Source organism: Heloderma suspectum, chromosome 3, assembly GCF_057233095.1.
Source record: "Heloderma suspectum isolate Gila_16-S chromosome 3, 16-S_ref, whole genome shotgun sequence".
Taxonomy (NCBI): Eukaryota; Metazoa; Chordata; class Lepidosauria; order Squamata; family Helodermatidae; genus Heloderma; species Heloderma suspectum.
The window spans coordinates 294,567,213-294,582,051 of record NC_139460.1 but is presented as its reverse complement, the minus strand read 5'-3'; the positions used below and the strand labels follow the sequence as shown (position 1 = coordinate 294,582,051).

The window sequence follows — 14,839 nt, the reverse complement described above, 5'->3', positions numbered from 1 at the left end:
TGACAGAAGTAAATATGGCTTTGAATTATGGTCTTCCACGGTACATTTCTGAGGCAGATGCTAAATAGCCTTGCAATGGGTTTGAAAACATTTGCGGCAATTAAGCAATAAGAACATCCCACTCACCATCGTTCACTTTCTGATAGACAAGAACTACATCTGCAGCTTGGAGGGATAGTTCATCTGACTGCTTGGCTGTATATGATCTGATGACTTCTACCTGGGTCAGTGCTGAGAAGAAAGAGTAGTTACTGATCCACATGGCAAATCTAAGGGAAAGCTCATGTATTCAGTTTAAGTAAGGCAAACACATCACAAGTGTATTGCTTTCCAGCATACTTCCTAGTAATCTTAGTAAACTTGGCAATGGTCTATGGCTGACTACCTGCAATGGCTGTTTCACACGGTCAAGTTGCAAAAAACGTGATAGCTGCATTTCTCATATGAAAAATAAACGTTAAACTCACAGAGAAATTTTCATTGTCCCTTTGATTTCAATGGGACTTAGGTGTACCTAGCTGTCTCTGGATATAGAGCTGTACCAACAAAACTGCAGAGGGCATCCTTGAATTGTTCTTAAATCTTACATCTTAAATCTTACATGAAGTTAATAGAAGTAAAATGTCTCAATCTCTCTTTAAAAAAACACACAATTTTTCCAAGGAGTTACTGGTTCCTTTTTTGCTTATGCAAAGGTTCCGAGAAAATTAAATGATTATGTTCAGTGTCCTTCCTGTTCCCACATCTTCTGTATCTACACATATACAGGGAAAGGCAACAGATTTACTTAGGTTGCAATCTTATACTTATTTTCCCAGGGGTAAGCCACAGTGAATTCAATGGGACTTACTTGAGTTGAGTAGATATGTATAGGATTGCACATTCAACATTTGGTTTTCCACAAAAGGCCAGTGCAATTCCCGTCAAAGCCCTGAAGAACCTTCTCATTTCTCACTTACCTGTTCTGTCCATGGTCCGTCTATCATTGCTCTGCCCAAGTGCAGTAATCCAGCGAGCACGCTCATTCCTGTAGAAAGGGAAGAAAAAGACATGAATCTATGTTTCAGTGAACTGGTGTCTACGCCTTGATCCTGTGGAACAAGCTGCCATCAGAGGTCTGCCATGCTCCGTCACTGCAGACTTTTAAGAAGGCCTTCAAAACGTATTATTGTACCTTGGCCTTCTCTGGATATGACTGCTATTTTTTGCTGGTACTGCTGTTAATATTGTTGCTGGTTTTATTGTTGTTTTTTGTTTCTATCACCTTTAATATTTTAACTGCTTTTATGCATTTTATTGTTGTAAGCCACCTTGGGAGGGCTTCTGCCCTGAAAGGTGGCCAAGAAATATTTCACATACATACATACATAAATTGTGTTCCTTGAATTCAAATCCTCCCTCACTTTTAGGGGAAAATGTATTTATCTGCTTCTGAAGGGCTCATTTTATCTATCAGGATATACGGCCAATAAACAGATACCCACTGTTGGAACTGTGCAAACTACTAGTCAGGATGAGGAACTACTTAACTTCTTTCATCTCATACTTTTGACGCATTGATCAGGATGGGGAAATTAAGCACCTAGCCAGTGACTTGTCCCAGGCCACTCTGTAAATCTATGGCTGAGCAAAGATGAACACTGTTTTCTAAGCTTGAAAGGTCAGTAAATCCATTGACCCAACATTATTAGAGCTGTTTTGTTAACTGAAAACATCAGATATAAATCCATTCACTACAAGTGCAGGGAACAAGAAGAGATAGGTGTGTAGCAAATAAGGAATGCAATTGGCTGGCTTGGCTTATTTCCCACCTCTGCCCTAGCTCCACCCTCTTATCTGCACCATTTTACATTGCATTAGGGTGATGCCATTTTAGAATGCTAGCACATCAAGAACAGTGCTAGATCAGCCCGTTCCCTACTATACGGTGTTTTCTCAGTGCAGGGACGTATTTTTTAATCAAGGAAGCATTAAACTGCAGTTTCTCAATCTGCAGTCTGATGTGGTACAGTCCATTCTATCAAGCTCATGCCGGCAACTACTTGTGCGCATCAAAAAAAGTGGATAGCACTTGGCAGTCTAAGACACTGGATGCACCCAAACAGGGAGGGCATTCATCTTGGGTTGCCTCCTCTTGAAAAAAAATAAAATCTCGGTTCCTAGGTGGGTTCTAGTGTTGCAGCCTAGAGTGAACCTGCTGCTAGGGAATGGCCAAAACAGTAATCACCTCATATATTACACTTGGGAATAGGTGTCTGAACTAGAGGCTGCAAATGCTGAGAAAGACTTCCTGATGCACCTCTTAGCAGTACAGGTTAAAGGAAGCAAGAAGAATTTCCCCAATCATAGCATACAGAGTTCTATGCAAGCAGAGGTCTGTGCCAAGGAATGTTTCACGTTTGTAGAGCATTCAACATTACTGAATATGTTTAGACAGAGTTCTCTGTGTGTGTAGCTCCATGTGTGTAGCTCCACTGGGAGTTCTGCAGGGCTCCAGACACAGCCAAATTCATGGAAGGAACACATTGTTAAAAGAGCAAGAGGACTGGAAAACTCAGAGGTGAAAGAATTAATTTAATTTAATACCCTGCCAAATTAACTAAACATGCACTAATGTAGATGGCATTTTGATAACTGATGACATGGCTAAGAATAACATCCTCCCAAACCATTCATATAAATGGCTACGCTACAACCATTTTAAAATGAACAGATTTAAGTCTTGAGCATGTCATTGTGTCCTGGTACCATACAAAGCCTATTTCAGTTAAACATGATCTTCTATGTGACCTTTGTCAAAGGGATCTTCATTTATTCACATGGGTCAAGCAACGGGAGAATACATGTCAGGAAAAGTTACAGTTGCTCTTTAAAGCCTGAAATCCCTATTATATATCACAGGTGGTCAGTGATCCATGAAGGGGCATGTAAGATGGCTGAAGGTTTATTTTCCAGATCAGAAGCTGAATCCAGCTCAAAAAAGTGCATCAAGCTATAAAAAATTCCAGCAAATTAAAAAAAAATGGCTGAATTAAACCACTTTAAAAAGACTACAATGGAAATCTTCATGAATGCCTTTCAGACTATTAGGCTTTGAGAAATGTACCTTAGCACAAAGGAAACAGGTAATATTGGTTATGCTAATGGCACCTGTCACATCTTTTAGAGCCCTAGATACATACAATCACTCCTGGCTTAATAGCTCAAGCAGTATCAAATGTTAGATACTTTCAGGTAACTTTCCTTCCTCCAATGAAGTTCCATCGCAGAAGAGATAATCAGACATTAAAACAGGGATGGGAACGTCTAGTCCTTGGGCCAAATTCAGCCTGCCAGGCCAAATGCTGCCCATGGGGACCTTGGGTGAGGCTCATCCCCTCCCCAAAGCCCCACCCTTTCAGGAAGGGACAGTGGAAAGGAAGGCAACCCTCAAATGAGCCCTCAAGGGGTACTTCTTGAGGCCACAGTTCAGTTGGCTTTGCTTCCACCTTGCCTTTCCCTGATAATGTCGGGGGTGGGAGGGAAGCTGGCTCCCAACTGATTCCATGCCTCAAGGAGCTGCTTCCCAGTTGGGAAGGTGAGGTAAGGGTGAAGCCGGGTCAAGCCCTCACTCCCCTCTCTCCTTTCCTCATAGGGAAAAGAGAAGCGGGGCGAAGCTGGCTTCCAACAGAGCCCGCTCAAATAACTGCTCCTAAAGGCGCCAGCTCAGGGCGGTGCTTCCCCCTCTCCTTTAAGAACATAAGAAGAGCCATGCGGGATCAGACCAAGGGTCCATCTAGTCCAACATTCTGTTCTCACAGTGGCCAACCAGCTGTTGACCAGGAACCCCCAAGCAGGGCATGAGAACAACAGCACCCTACCACCCATGTTCCTCAGCAACTGGTGTACACAGGCTAACTGCCTCTGGTACTGGAGGTAGCACATAGCCATCAAGACTAGTAGGCTTTTCCTCCAGGAATTTGTCTAACCCCCTTTTAAAGCCATCTGAACTGGTGTCCATCACTACTTCCTGTGGTAGCGAATTCCATAGTTTAACTATGCACTGTGTGCAGAAGTACTTCCTTTTCCACTCGGGGAAGCTGAGGGCGGAGTGACGCCAGCTCCAGACTAAGCCACGTCAAACGGGCTCTCTCTGCTCCTTAGCTGACCAGCGCAGATCTGCTGAGGATCGGAGGGGGGAGATTTTCATCCCCAATGTGGTGTGCTGGGCAGGGGGTTTTAAACTTCCCCATACAGATGCCGTCATGTGGATAAAAATGCTCCCTCCTCAGTTGATCTGCTTGGATCAACTAAAGGTTTGTGTGTGTATGGGAAGGCTGTGTGTGTACGTACAGGGTGGGTATGTGTGGCTCTGACCACTTTGGGCAGTGACCCCACCCACTGCTGGCATGTGACCCCCCCACATCCTGGCCCAGGGCCAATTCTGCCCTTGGCCTAAACATGACTCTCCACTCCTGAATTAAAAGGTTGGACAGTTGCAGGAGAAGAATGCTGCACCTATTCGTCATGGATTTTGGAACTGACTTTATTTATCAGATGTTATTTATCAGATGTTAAAAGGCTATCAATGACTACTAGTCCTCATGGCTATGTGCTGCCTCCAATACCAGAGGCAGTGAGCCTGTGTACACCAGTTGCTGGGGAACATGGGCAGGAGAGTGCTGTTGCACTCATGTCTTCTTTGTGGATTCCTGGTCAACAACTGTTTTGCCACTGTGTGAACAGAATACTGAGTAGATGGACCCTTGGTCTGATCCAGCATGGCTCTTCCTATGTTCTTATTACATTTGTTAATCTAACGTTTTTCCAATATTTCACTGATTGGCTATAATACTGTTCAGTAGTAAAAACAAAAACAAAAAAAACCCACAGTTGCATAATATGATATTTCAGGCTCATTTTTAATATTGGGTAAGGGGAAAACACGGTAAAATCTCTTGGGCAAGACTACATATCAGCTATTGTGCAGATAACCCCCTTTAACCCTCCAGTTTCCACAGAGACAGAGACAAATCTTTGAGTTTTGTAGAAAGCTACTTGGATGCCAATGGCATCCCAAGGAAAGGAATTTTCTGTCTTTGGGATTTGCATCACTGAGAACAAGATGTTTCTTGTTGCTGTTGTCTAACGCTGAACTCTTCTTGAAACTGGTCCAGCAAAACAAGGCTGACCTTCTTCCTTCAGAACTTCACAGCTTTCCCCGAGGCTATACAGAAGTTTACTAGACAGTTTCCATGGGTTCATCAAGTCCAGTACTGAATACATGTACTATAATGCTTCGTTAAAAAGAAATGCATTGTGTACAACAGGCTCAGAACACCAGCAACGACAAAATCCTATACATGTTAGAAATTTTTATCAGGACAATAGTCAGTCTTACTGCTTAAACTGAGCCTATGCAGTGTAGCAAGGAATCTCTACTACAGGTTTCCCCAACCCAGTGCCCTCCAGATGTTTTGGACCTCAACTCCCTTCAGGCCCAGCCAGCATGGCCAATAGGTGGGAATTGTGGGAGCTGTAGTCCAAAACATCTGGAGGGCACTGCATGGAGAAGCAGGTGCAAGGAGCAGGAAAGAACCAGTTATTTAAACTGCTACCAAAGTAGATTTCATATGGCTATTTTCTCTCAAATGCAATGTACTAAATACAGTAAAGAAACAAGGTATGCCAAACTTTTCATTAAGCAAAACTAACTGCAAAAAGCCAAGTATGAGGGAAAGAAACACATCTTCATTCCTTGCCAAGTTCTGTATGGAGGAATCATAGAATCATAGAATAGTAGGGTTGGAAGGGACCTACAAGGCCAACCCCCTGCTCAATGCAGGAATCCAAGTCAGAGCATCCCTGACAGATGGCGGTCCAGCCTCATGGGCAGAGGCTTTGCATTGAAGGGAGACAGGTGAATACCGATGTCCAATTTCCCAAGCGGTAAACATGGATAGGCATCACCACCAGACAAAGTCCTCAACCTGCACCATATGTTAAAATGCATGGCAGGAAGAGAAAAATCATGCCATGTTTTCATTAATACACATGACTGAGCAAAACCATTGTAGAAAAACCTTGGCTTTTTGCAGGGTGCTCTAACAGCACTGTGCTGAAGCTGATACCTCCTAGAAAGGCCCAATGGGAAAGGGAGAGAAACCAGTCTTCATCCCCCCCATACCCTGAAGAGGAAAGAAGAGGTGGTTTCTTTTCTGTGAGCGTGACAAACAGCACATGTGGGGCCAGACCTTAAAACTTGCCCCTCCATCACACTTTTCATCATCTGTTCTTTGGTTTCAGCTCTCTGAACAGAGGGGCAAGCTCATCTCACCAAAGGTAGGCACCTACAGTCCTCTAGCTTGCCCTACCATTTCCATCAGCACACCCCTTGGTCATATAAGAACTGACAAATATATGTGGGGCTGGATCTAGGATCTGCCCCCTGCAGACGGAAGGTGCTTCTCCCTGGTTTTCGGGGCTCTCCCTTCCCACACCACTCCAGTCATCGGGGTTCCCTGACCCACTGTGTAGCATTTTCAGATGGCCTGGACGGGCTGCTATGGGGAGGAGGGGGCAGGGAAGTCCACTTCTGCCAGCCCTGTTGCACGTGCCTAAATCTGGATCCAACATGAAAATTAAACCGACTAAGGCATAACTCAGCTCTTTTTATCCTGAATGTAGTAGTATCGGATGCTCTGCACAATGTCATTGGGGTTTTGATAAGCTGAACAAAGCTCAGAACTCTATCAGCCCTGTAGCTTCAAGCCACAACATTCATATAGACATGTAGTGATCACCTGGCTTTGTTCTTCTATTGATGGCAATTTCAGAAGAGAGAAATCTGTGCTGAAGTAAAGTAGCACATGAGATGTTAAAAGCCTAGAATAAAAGCTCTCTCAGATTTGGGTTTAATAATATTTAAAGTGAAAGTGACGAAAGCAGAAGACTTCTCTCTTCTGCCACCTCTTTTGGGTACAACTAGAAGCCACCCACACACCACACATATGGAGAGGATGTGGAATCAGACCACAGAGCAAAATAACAAAACAAACCCCAACTACATGTATTTATCTCCAATTTCTGGGCCTCCCTAATAGTTAGGTTCTATGGTCTATCCAAATAGTTCCATAACATGGCTTCCAGATGTTCCATTTTGTCTGACCTGAAAAATGCAAACCTGCATGATTAAAAATAGGTATGAAAAATAAATTAATTGGTGCCACAAACCACTGAATAGCTTGATTGCAGATGGAAATTAAAAGCACATAAGTCAGTTGCTAGCGATCTCAAGTTTCCCGCCTGTGCTTCTGCAAGGGCCTCAACAGATTCTCCACTGCCTTCTTCTTTGCCTTGCAGTTTGTTAACTTTTAGATTATGCAATGCTGGATTCACACAACCATTCTAGAGGTGGAAGAGCCACCCTGAGGTTACATTTCTACAAATTATTCCTATGGAGAAATGTTCTTCTGTACTCTCCACATGTCAAGATAGCACACTCATTTTTCAGACTGTTGCAATTTTGTGAATGTGTCCTTTAGTGAACCTCCATGTGATGTAGTGGTAGAACGTCTGACTTAGACTGGGGAGATCTATACTAAAATCTTTGCTCAGCCACATTGATTACTGGATGATTTGGTCCCTCACCATGAGGATAATGTATGATACCCTTGAGCTATTAAGCCTATACATTCCAAGATGTATATCAGAACAAAAATATAAGACACACTGCCAATCCCACATTACAAAATACAATTCCCCACAAAAAGCCAAATTTCCTGCATTACTACTCTTCTGAAAGTGTTTCCTTCTGTCTCTTCCTTTCCCTTTTTATTATTTGATTGGAACAGGGATGCTCATTATGACAAGACGAACCCACAGGGGTAGGCAACCTGGTGCCTTCCTGGTATTTTGGACCACAAGTCTCATCAACACTAGCCAGCATAGCTAATAGGCAGGGATTATGGTCAGTTATATCTAAAACATCTGAAGGGCACCAGGTTGCCTCTCTCTGCATTACACAAACAGTGGTAGCATCATATAGGTACTGTAAGCTAATGGCATAATCCTATGGGGACATTCGGATGCCTCCAAACTCAGAGGCGGCCAACTGTCCAATGCAGGCTGGGGGGGGGAGCATGGAGGGGATCCTTTCTTCCGGCAGCCCTGCATTTGCGGCTAGACAGCCTATTTTGGCTATCTATCCAGGGCTCATCAGAGCAGGGGTGGTGGGAGGCCGGATAGCATATAGGAAGCGTCAGAGTGGCACTTCTGCAGTCTCCTCATCTCCGAACTCGGTTCCCAGAAACCGAAAAATCCTATGGCTGTCTAGATGCTGTCTGGTGGCGATAGGATTGTACCCTTAATGACCATAACTTGACCAGTTTATAATCAATACTGAATCAGCTCAGACAATCACAACTCAGTTTATTATGCTGTGATGTGCACAAGCCTTTTGCTCATGCACAGAGACCCTTCGCTCCTCTATTTGCATGAGCCCCAGTTAAACTAGGAAGCCTCTAATTAACCACAGTTCCTTGTTTCGCCAAACCAAGAAACTATATGACAATGTTGGGTAATCCTATGAGAAATAGAGAATTTGTTACCAACTATGGAATTTATTTCTTCGGTCACTGGACAGAAGTCAAAGAATCTGGGAACGATGTACTCATGTCCAATGGATAGATGAATAGTGCTTTAGAAGCCCAGATGTGGAAGGTAGATTGAGAAAAATACGTTATTTACTTACTGAGTTTCAGTTCCCAGCAGTAGTTCAATCTTCTCTCCTGCATGGTTACTTAGGACAGTTAATCTGAAGAGGTGATTTGCAGAACTCTGCCGAGAGTAAAGCATAGGTGTGCTGTTTTTTACAGGAGAGGAATTCAGCTCTTCGCTGTCACACTGTTCAACTAACAGCTGATCCCTTAAGGAATAGTCTGTGACATTGTAGCTCTCTTCACTGAAAATACAAAAGCAGAGGAGAAATAGAGAGACAATTGCTTAGAGTCAAATCACTACTAAATGTATCAGGAGTCACATTCTGCAGTAGAGCCAGTTTTCAAGAACAGTCCATTGGACATAATTATTCACACATTTTCAGCCTTTCCGCCAAAAAGGAAAAAAAAAATTACAATGTTTACAAAACATCTGCTTGTTAAGAAGACAAATGAAGTTAATCTTTGAGCCCCAAGAAATTCCATTCAGTGATAAAGTTTACATGTCTTTGACGTTGTTTTGGCAAATTATTATTATTATTATTATTATTATTATTATTATTATTATTATTTCTATACCGCCCAATAGCCGAAGATCTCTGGGCGGTTTACAAAGATTAAGAACACTAAGAATACAATATACAGAGATACAGAGATGTGAGACTACTAGGCTAATGTCAAGCAAAGGGGGGAAATAGGCAATAGGCCTAAGATATTCTTTTACTCCCTTCTCCACATACCTCTTCCACCTGAGGTGAGATGATATTCAACAAGGGAGATCGTTTTTTGGCAGTAGTGTCCCAGTTTTAGAATGGCCTCGCTAAAGGAGTTTGACTGGTGCCAACACTGCTGTCATTCAGGCATGAGGTGAAAACATTTTTATTTACTCAGACATGTTAATTGATTTCAATTGAGTAAGAGTTATTAGTCTGTCTTAAGGCTTTATCTACTGCTTTTTACCTTTTGGTTTTTATGTGTTTTATTGTTTTGTTCTTTTATGCTTATACACTGTCCAGAAATTTAATATGGTGAAGATTTTACAGATTTTAAATACTGTACAAAAATAATTATCTACCATTCCAATAGAATTCAAAATTTGGAATATAATAGAAACAGCATTCCTCTCTCATTCTGCTTTTACAGTTGGTTATATCCTCCAAGTCCTATGCTTTAAAGATGAAAAGGAAAAAAACAGACAGTGCTTTATCAGGTGGCTCTGACTGCACCTCAAAACACAGTATCTGATATATCCATCAGATTCCTAAGAAACCTAGATTTCACTTGGAAATGGGACAATTGAGTAGCTTTCATAGATTAAGTGTTAAAATGGTGAAGACAATCCTATACATATTTACTCAGAAGCCCTATTGAATTTAATGGAGCTTACTCCCTAGTAAGGCTACTTAGGATTGTAGCCTAATCCTGAAGATCGAAGGGGGTGGGGGTTGTAGTTAAGTGTTATGGAATACTGTCCATATGATTTGTTTAAATAATTTTGCCTGTTTATTTAGTTTATTTATATCATCAATCCAATAATAAATAATTTATCCTCTGCACTCGACCCAACACAGCCCACCAGGCATGTGCGTAAATACATGCAGTCTTTTGGTCTGAGATCTGTTGCTGCAGACCTCAGCAAGCAGCAAAATCAGGCAGCTTCTCAAGCCTCTGGGGAAGCCCCTTACGTGGGTCGTAGGCTGTGTTCAAATTGGTGGTCCACAAATTGTGCAGGTCTGGTCAAGATTTCAGCATTCCAAGTGGCAGAATTGAGTTGTTGTTTTACTTGGAGGACAATTAGAGGACCCTGTAAAATGCTACACTGGGGAACAGGCTGTACTTTTCCAAAACTGTGGACTTAACATGGATTTACAACAGACTGTGTAATATCATGAAGTTGCACTCAAAAAGTGAAAGAAATACTTTATGATAAAGCTACTTTTTATCCAGCATAAACAAGAGCTGAATTATAATAGTCTACTTTTATAGAAATACAGAACTTGCTAATTGCTGATGTCTAACAAGTAGTATGGATGAGAAAAAAGATGAAGAAACTTCAAAACGGGCAATAAAATGTGAGAAAATGACAAAATAATGATGTTTTATTGGATTAAAGGACACACAGCCTTGTCAAGTTCATATATGGCTTGCTTGCAGAAATCGCAATGACAATTCCCATACTGAATTATTTCAGCCATTCACATAATCTTCCATCTGTTACTTATACCATACACCCTGAAGCCACAGGAAACTAACATCAACCACACTTACAGATTCATTTCCACAGTTCCACAACACTTACCCTGTATCTGGAAGTTTGGCTGTGTGCTACTTCCTTCAAAATTATTTCTATATATTCTCTACATAAGTTCAAATTCTGACACCACATGGACTTGGGAACTACATCTACCTACCTACCTACCTACCTACCTACCTAGCTATCATATTTATAATCTACCTTTCAACCCACATAAGGCCCCCAAGGCAGTGAACAAAAAGAAAAAGCACAATAAACCAAATACAAAACAACAAACGAGATAAATAATAGTTACCATTAAAAACTCAGAGAGCAGAATCAAACCCATATTAAAAACCCATTACAAGCCAAACTGAACGAAAACATATTCACCACCCATTTAAATCAGAGGAAAGCTTTATATCCAAAGGCGGCTCTCTTATTTATTATTTATGGCATTTTTATATGCTGCCTTATAGCATAAAGTTCTCTGGATGGCTTACAACAAACAAATATAAAAACAATTTAAATACAAAAATAAACAGAAAACCATAAAATCAAAAGAAACAGAAAACACAACAAAACAAAACTCACAGGGCACCAAAATTAAACACAACGTTTTCAAATTGAGAGGTCTAGATTAGTTTAAAGATACGTATCAATCTGATGATACATATCAATCTGCTGATTAGTTTGCACTAGAAAAGATACAGTGATATCTTGTGGGAGATAAGAGGTACAAATTTGGCTAAGAAGCTTTCTATTCTAATACCTTTATAAAGGACTTCTACCACATATCAACTACATGGTAAAATGGCTTTAAGTCTGTGCCTAGAAAAGTCACATCCAGTCCAGCCCTACCCTCTTCACCTATTTCTCAGACACATAGCATCTTTTGGTGAAACCATTATACTGCATCTCCTGAAGCAGTAATGATCTGGGACAAGCTCATATTACATGTCCAACAGTTCTGACACTATGCTGGCACAATAATGATTGCGCTTCTTTCCCACTCCCCCACCAGCAAAGCAGGTCACAGGGTTGAACTGTTAAGACATTGACTAGCATCAACTGGCCACTGGATGAAAGATGTGTCAACAGACATCTTGAGGATTGCCAGAATGGAAAGACAATCACATCTCCACCTATATGCATTGCAGGATTTGGAAATGTGTGAACCCACTGCAAATCTCTATGAAATGTGCCTTTAAACCGTAAACCAAAGATTTTCAAAGACATGTTTTCCGTATAGGGAGTAATGACACCTGTATAATGGCAATGTCATGTGGCAATATTATGCCAATTTTTCAGGGAAGATACATCCATACAATACACAGACACATTAACACAAACGTTTCAAACAAGGGAGTCAATCCAATTCTGGTTAAAGAAAACTATGTCTGCTTTCCATCAGCAGATCCCCTGTAGACCCCATGGGTTAGGCAAATTCTAGACATTGCCATAGAACCTTGTTTTATTATTTATTTATTATTTTATGCTCAAATTTATATACTGCTTTCCACTGAGGTATCAGAGTGATGAACATGAATACAATGGCATCAAAACAACAATAAATATAACAAAAAACAACAACTCGATACAAAACTAATCAGCAGTAAAACTACACAATCTACTGTGTGTTACAAGCCATAGTTGGCTGGGACACAATTCAGGGAAAGCCTGTGTAAAGCGATGAGTTTTAAGAAGACGTCTATGTCAGAACTGTAGGGGCCTGGGTAAAGTCAACTGGTAAAATGTTCTAGAGGCTGGATGGCTTAGTTACTCTAAAGCTGCTGTACACTCTAAAGCAGCTGTACAAAACAACATGTATACATGACAACATAAGCCTGAACTGTGCAGGCTCAATATACCTATAGAATAGGTCTGCTTTTTAGTGTGATATAAATCTAAATAAGGCTGATATTTATCCAGCTGGCTTAGTGGTTAAGACGCTGAACTGCAGACCAGAAGGTCGGCAGGACAGCAGTTCGAGACCCGAGTGCTGCGTGACGGAGTGAGCTTCCGTCTTCAGTCCCAGCTTCTGCCAACCTAGCAGTTCGAAAGCAAGAAATTGCAAGTAGATAAATAGGTACCGCTTCAGCGGGAAAGGTAACAGGGTTCCGTGCACCTCGGTGTTCGGTCATGCTGGCCACATGACCACGGAAGCGTCTTCGGACAGCGCTGGCTCTTCAGCTTAGAAATGGAGATGAGCACCACACCTTCGAATTGGACACGACTGGTTGGGGACACCTTTTTTTACCTTTACTATAACACTATAACAATTCCAAAGAAGGGCAATGCCAAAGAGTGTTCAAACTACCATACAATTGCGCTCATTTCACATGCCAGCAAGGTCATGCTCAAAATCCTACAAGCTAGGCTTCAGCAGCATGTGAACCGAGAACTACCAGAAGTACAAGCTGAGTTTCGAAGAGGCAGAGGAACTAGAGATCAAATCGCCAACATTCACTGGATCATGGAGAAAGCAAGAGAATTCCAGAAAAGCGTCTATTTCTGCTTCATTGACTACTCTAAAGCTTTTGATTGTGTGGATCACAACAAACTGTGGCAAATCCTTAAAGAGATGGGAGTACCAAACCACCTTACCTGTCTCCTGAGAAACCTGTACGAGGGTCAAGAAGCAACAGTAAGAACCGGACATGGAACAACCGAATGGTTCAAAATTTGGAAAGGAGTACGACAAGGCTATATATTGTCGCCCTGCTTATTTAACTTATATGCAGAGTACATCATGAGAAACGCTGGGTTGGATGAATCATTGCCAGGAGAATTATCAACAACCTCAGATATGCAGACGATACCACCCTAATGGCAGAAAGCGAAGAGGATCTAAAGAGCCTCTTATTGAGGGTGAAAGTGGAGAGTGCAAAAGCTGGTTTGAAACTCAACATTAAAAAAAACTAAGATCATGGCATCTGGCCCCATCACTTCCTGGCATGCATATAGAAGGGGAAGAAATGGAAGCAGTGACAGATTGTATTTTCTTGGGCTCCAAGATCACCGCAGACAGTGACTGTAGCCATGAAATTAAAAGACGCTTGCTCCTTGGGAGGAAAGCTATGGCAAACCTAGACAGCATAGTCAGAAGCAGGGACATCACCTTGCCAACAAAGATTCGTATAATCAAAGCTATGGTTTTCCCAGTAGCAACATATGGCTGTGAGAGCTGGACTGTAAGGAAGGCTGAGCGCCAAAGAATTGATGCTTTCGAACTGTGGTGCTGGAGAAGACTCTTACGAGTCCCCTGGACTGCAAGGAGGTCAAATCAGTCAGTCCTAAAGGAAATCAACCCTGACTGCTCATTGGAAGGACAGATACTGAAGATGAAGCTCAAATATTTTGGCCACCTATTGCGAAGAGAAAACTCACTGGAAAAGACCCTGATGCTGGAAAAGATTGACGGAAAAAGGAGAAGGGGACGGCAGAGGATGGGATGGCTAGATAGCATCACTGATGTAATGAATATGAACTTGAGCACACTCTGGGAGACAGAGGAGGACAGGAAGGCCTGGCGTGCTATGGTCCGTGGGTCACGAGGAGTCGGTCACGACTTAATGACTGAACAACAACAACTATAACACTTGATTGGATTTATATACCACCCAAATCTCATATTGGCACTCAAGTAAAATTAAAGCATTACTAGAAAAAAGCTGGCTCCTCCCAAATAGAAAATGGATGATGATGAGACTTCAATTCTCTTCCACTCTTTACCTATGCTTAGCTAATAAAATACATTTGATGTGAAATTTGAAACAATACTGCATCATCTAATGAATAAGCACACATGTTCAATCAAGAATTGGCTGCAGAGATTATTTCTTGCCTTTTGCAGAATTGTGTTACTTGGGATTCTAACTCTGCCAACTGTAATCTAAGGAACATGTGA

General features: G+C 41.8%; 1 protein-coding gene across 2 annotated transcripts in view; it reads right to left on the bottom strand.

Moving 5' to 3' along the window:
• ARHGEF26 (Rho guanine nucleotide exchange factor 26) overlaps positions 1-14,839 on the bottom strand; it is a 95,229-nt gene that overhangs the window by 2,279 nt on the left and 78,111 nt on the right. For both annotated transcript variants that reach the window (XM_084847305.1, XM_084847304.1), the window contains exons 12-14: positions 8,732-8,941; positions 960-1,027; positions 127-231 (exon numbers count right to left, since the gene is read on the bottom strand). In XM_084847305.1, the coding sequence (XP_084703431.1) occupies positions 127-231; positions 960-1,027; positions 8,732-8,941 (383 nt within the window). The remainder of the gene's footprint in view (positions 1-126; positions 232-959; positions 1,028-8,731; positions 8,942-14,839) is intronic.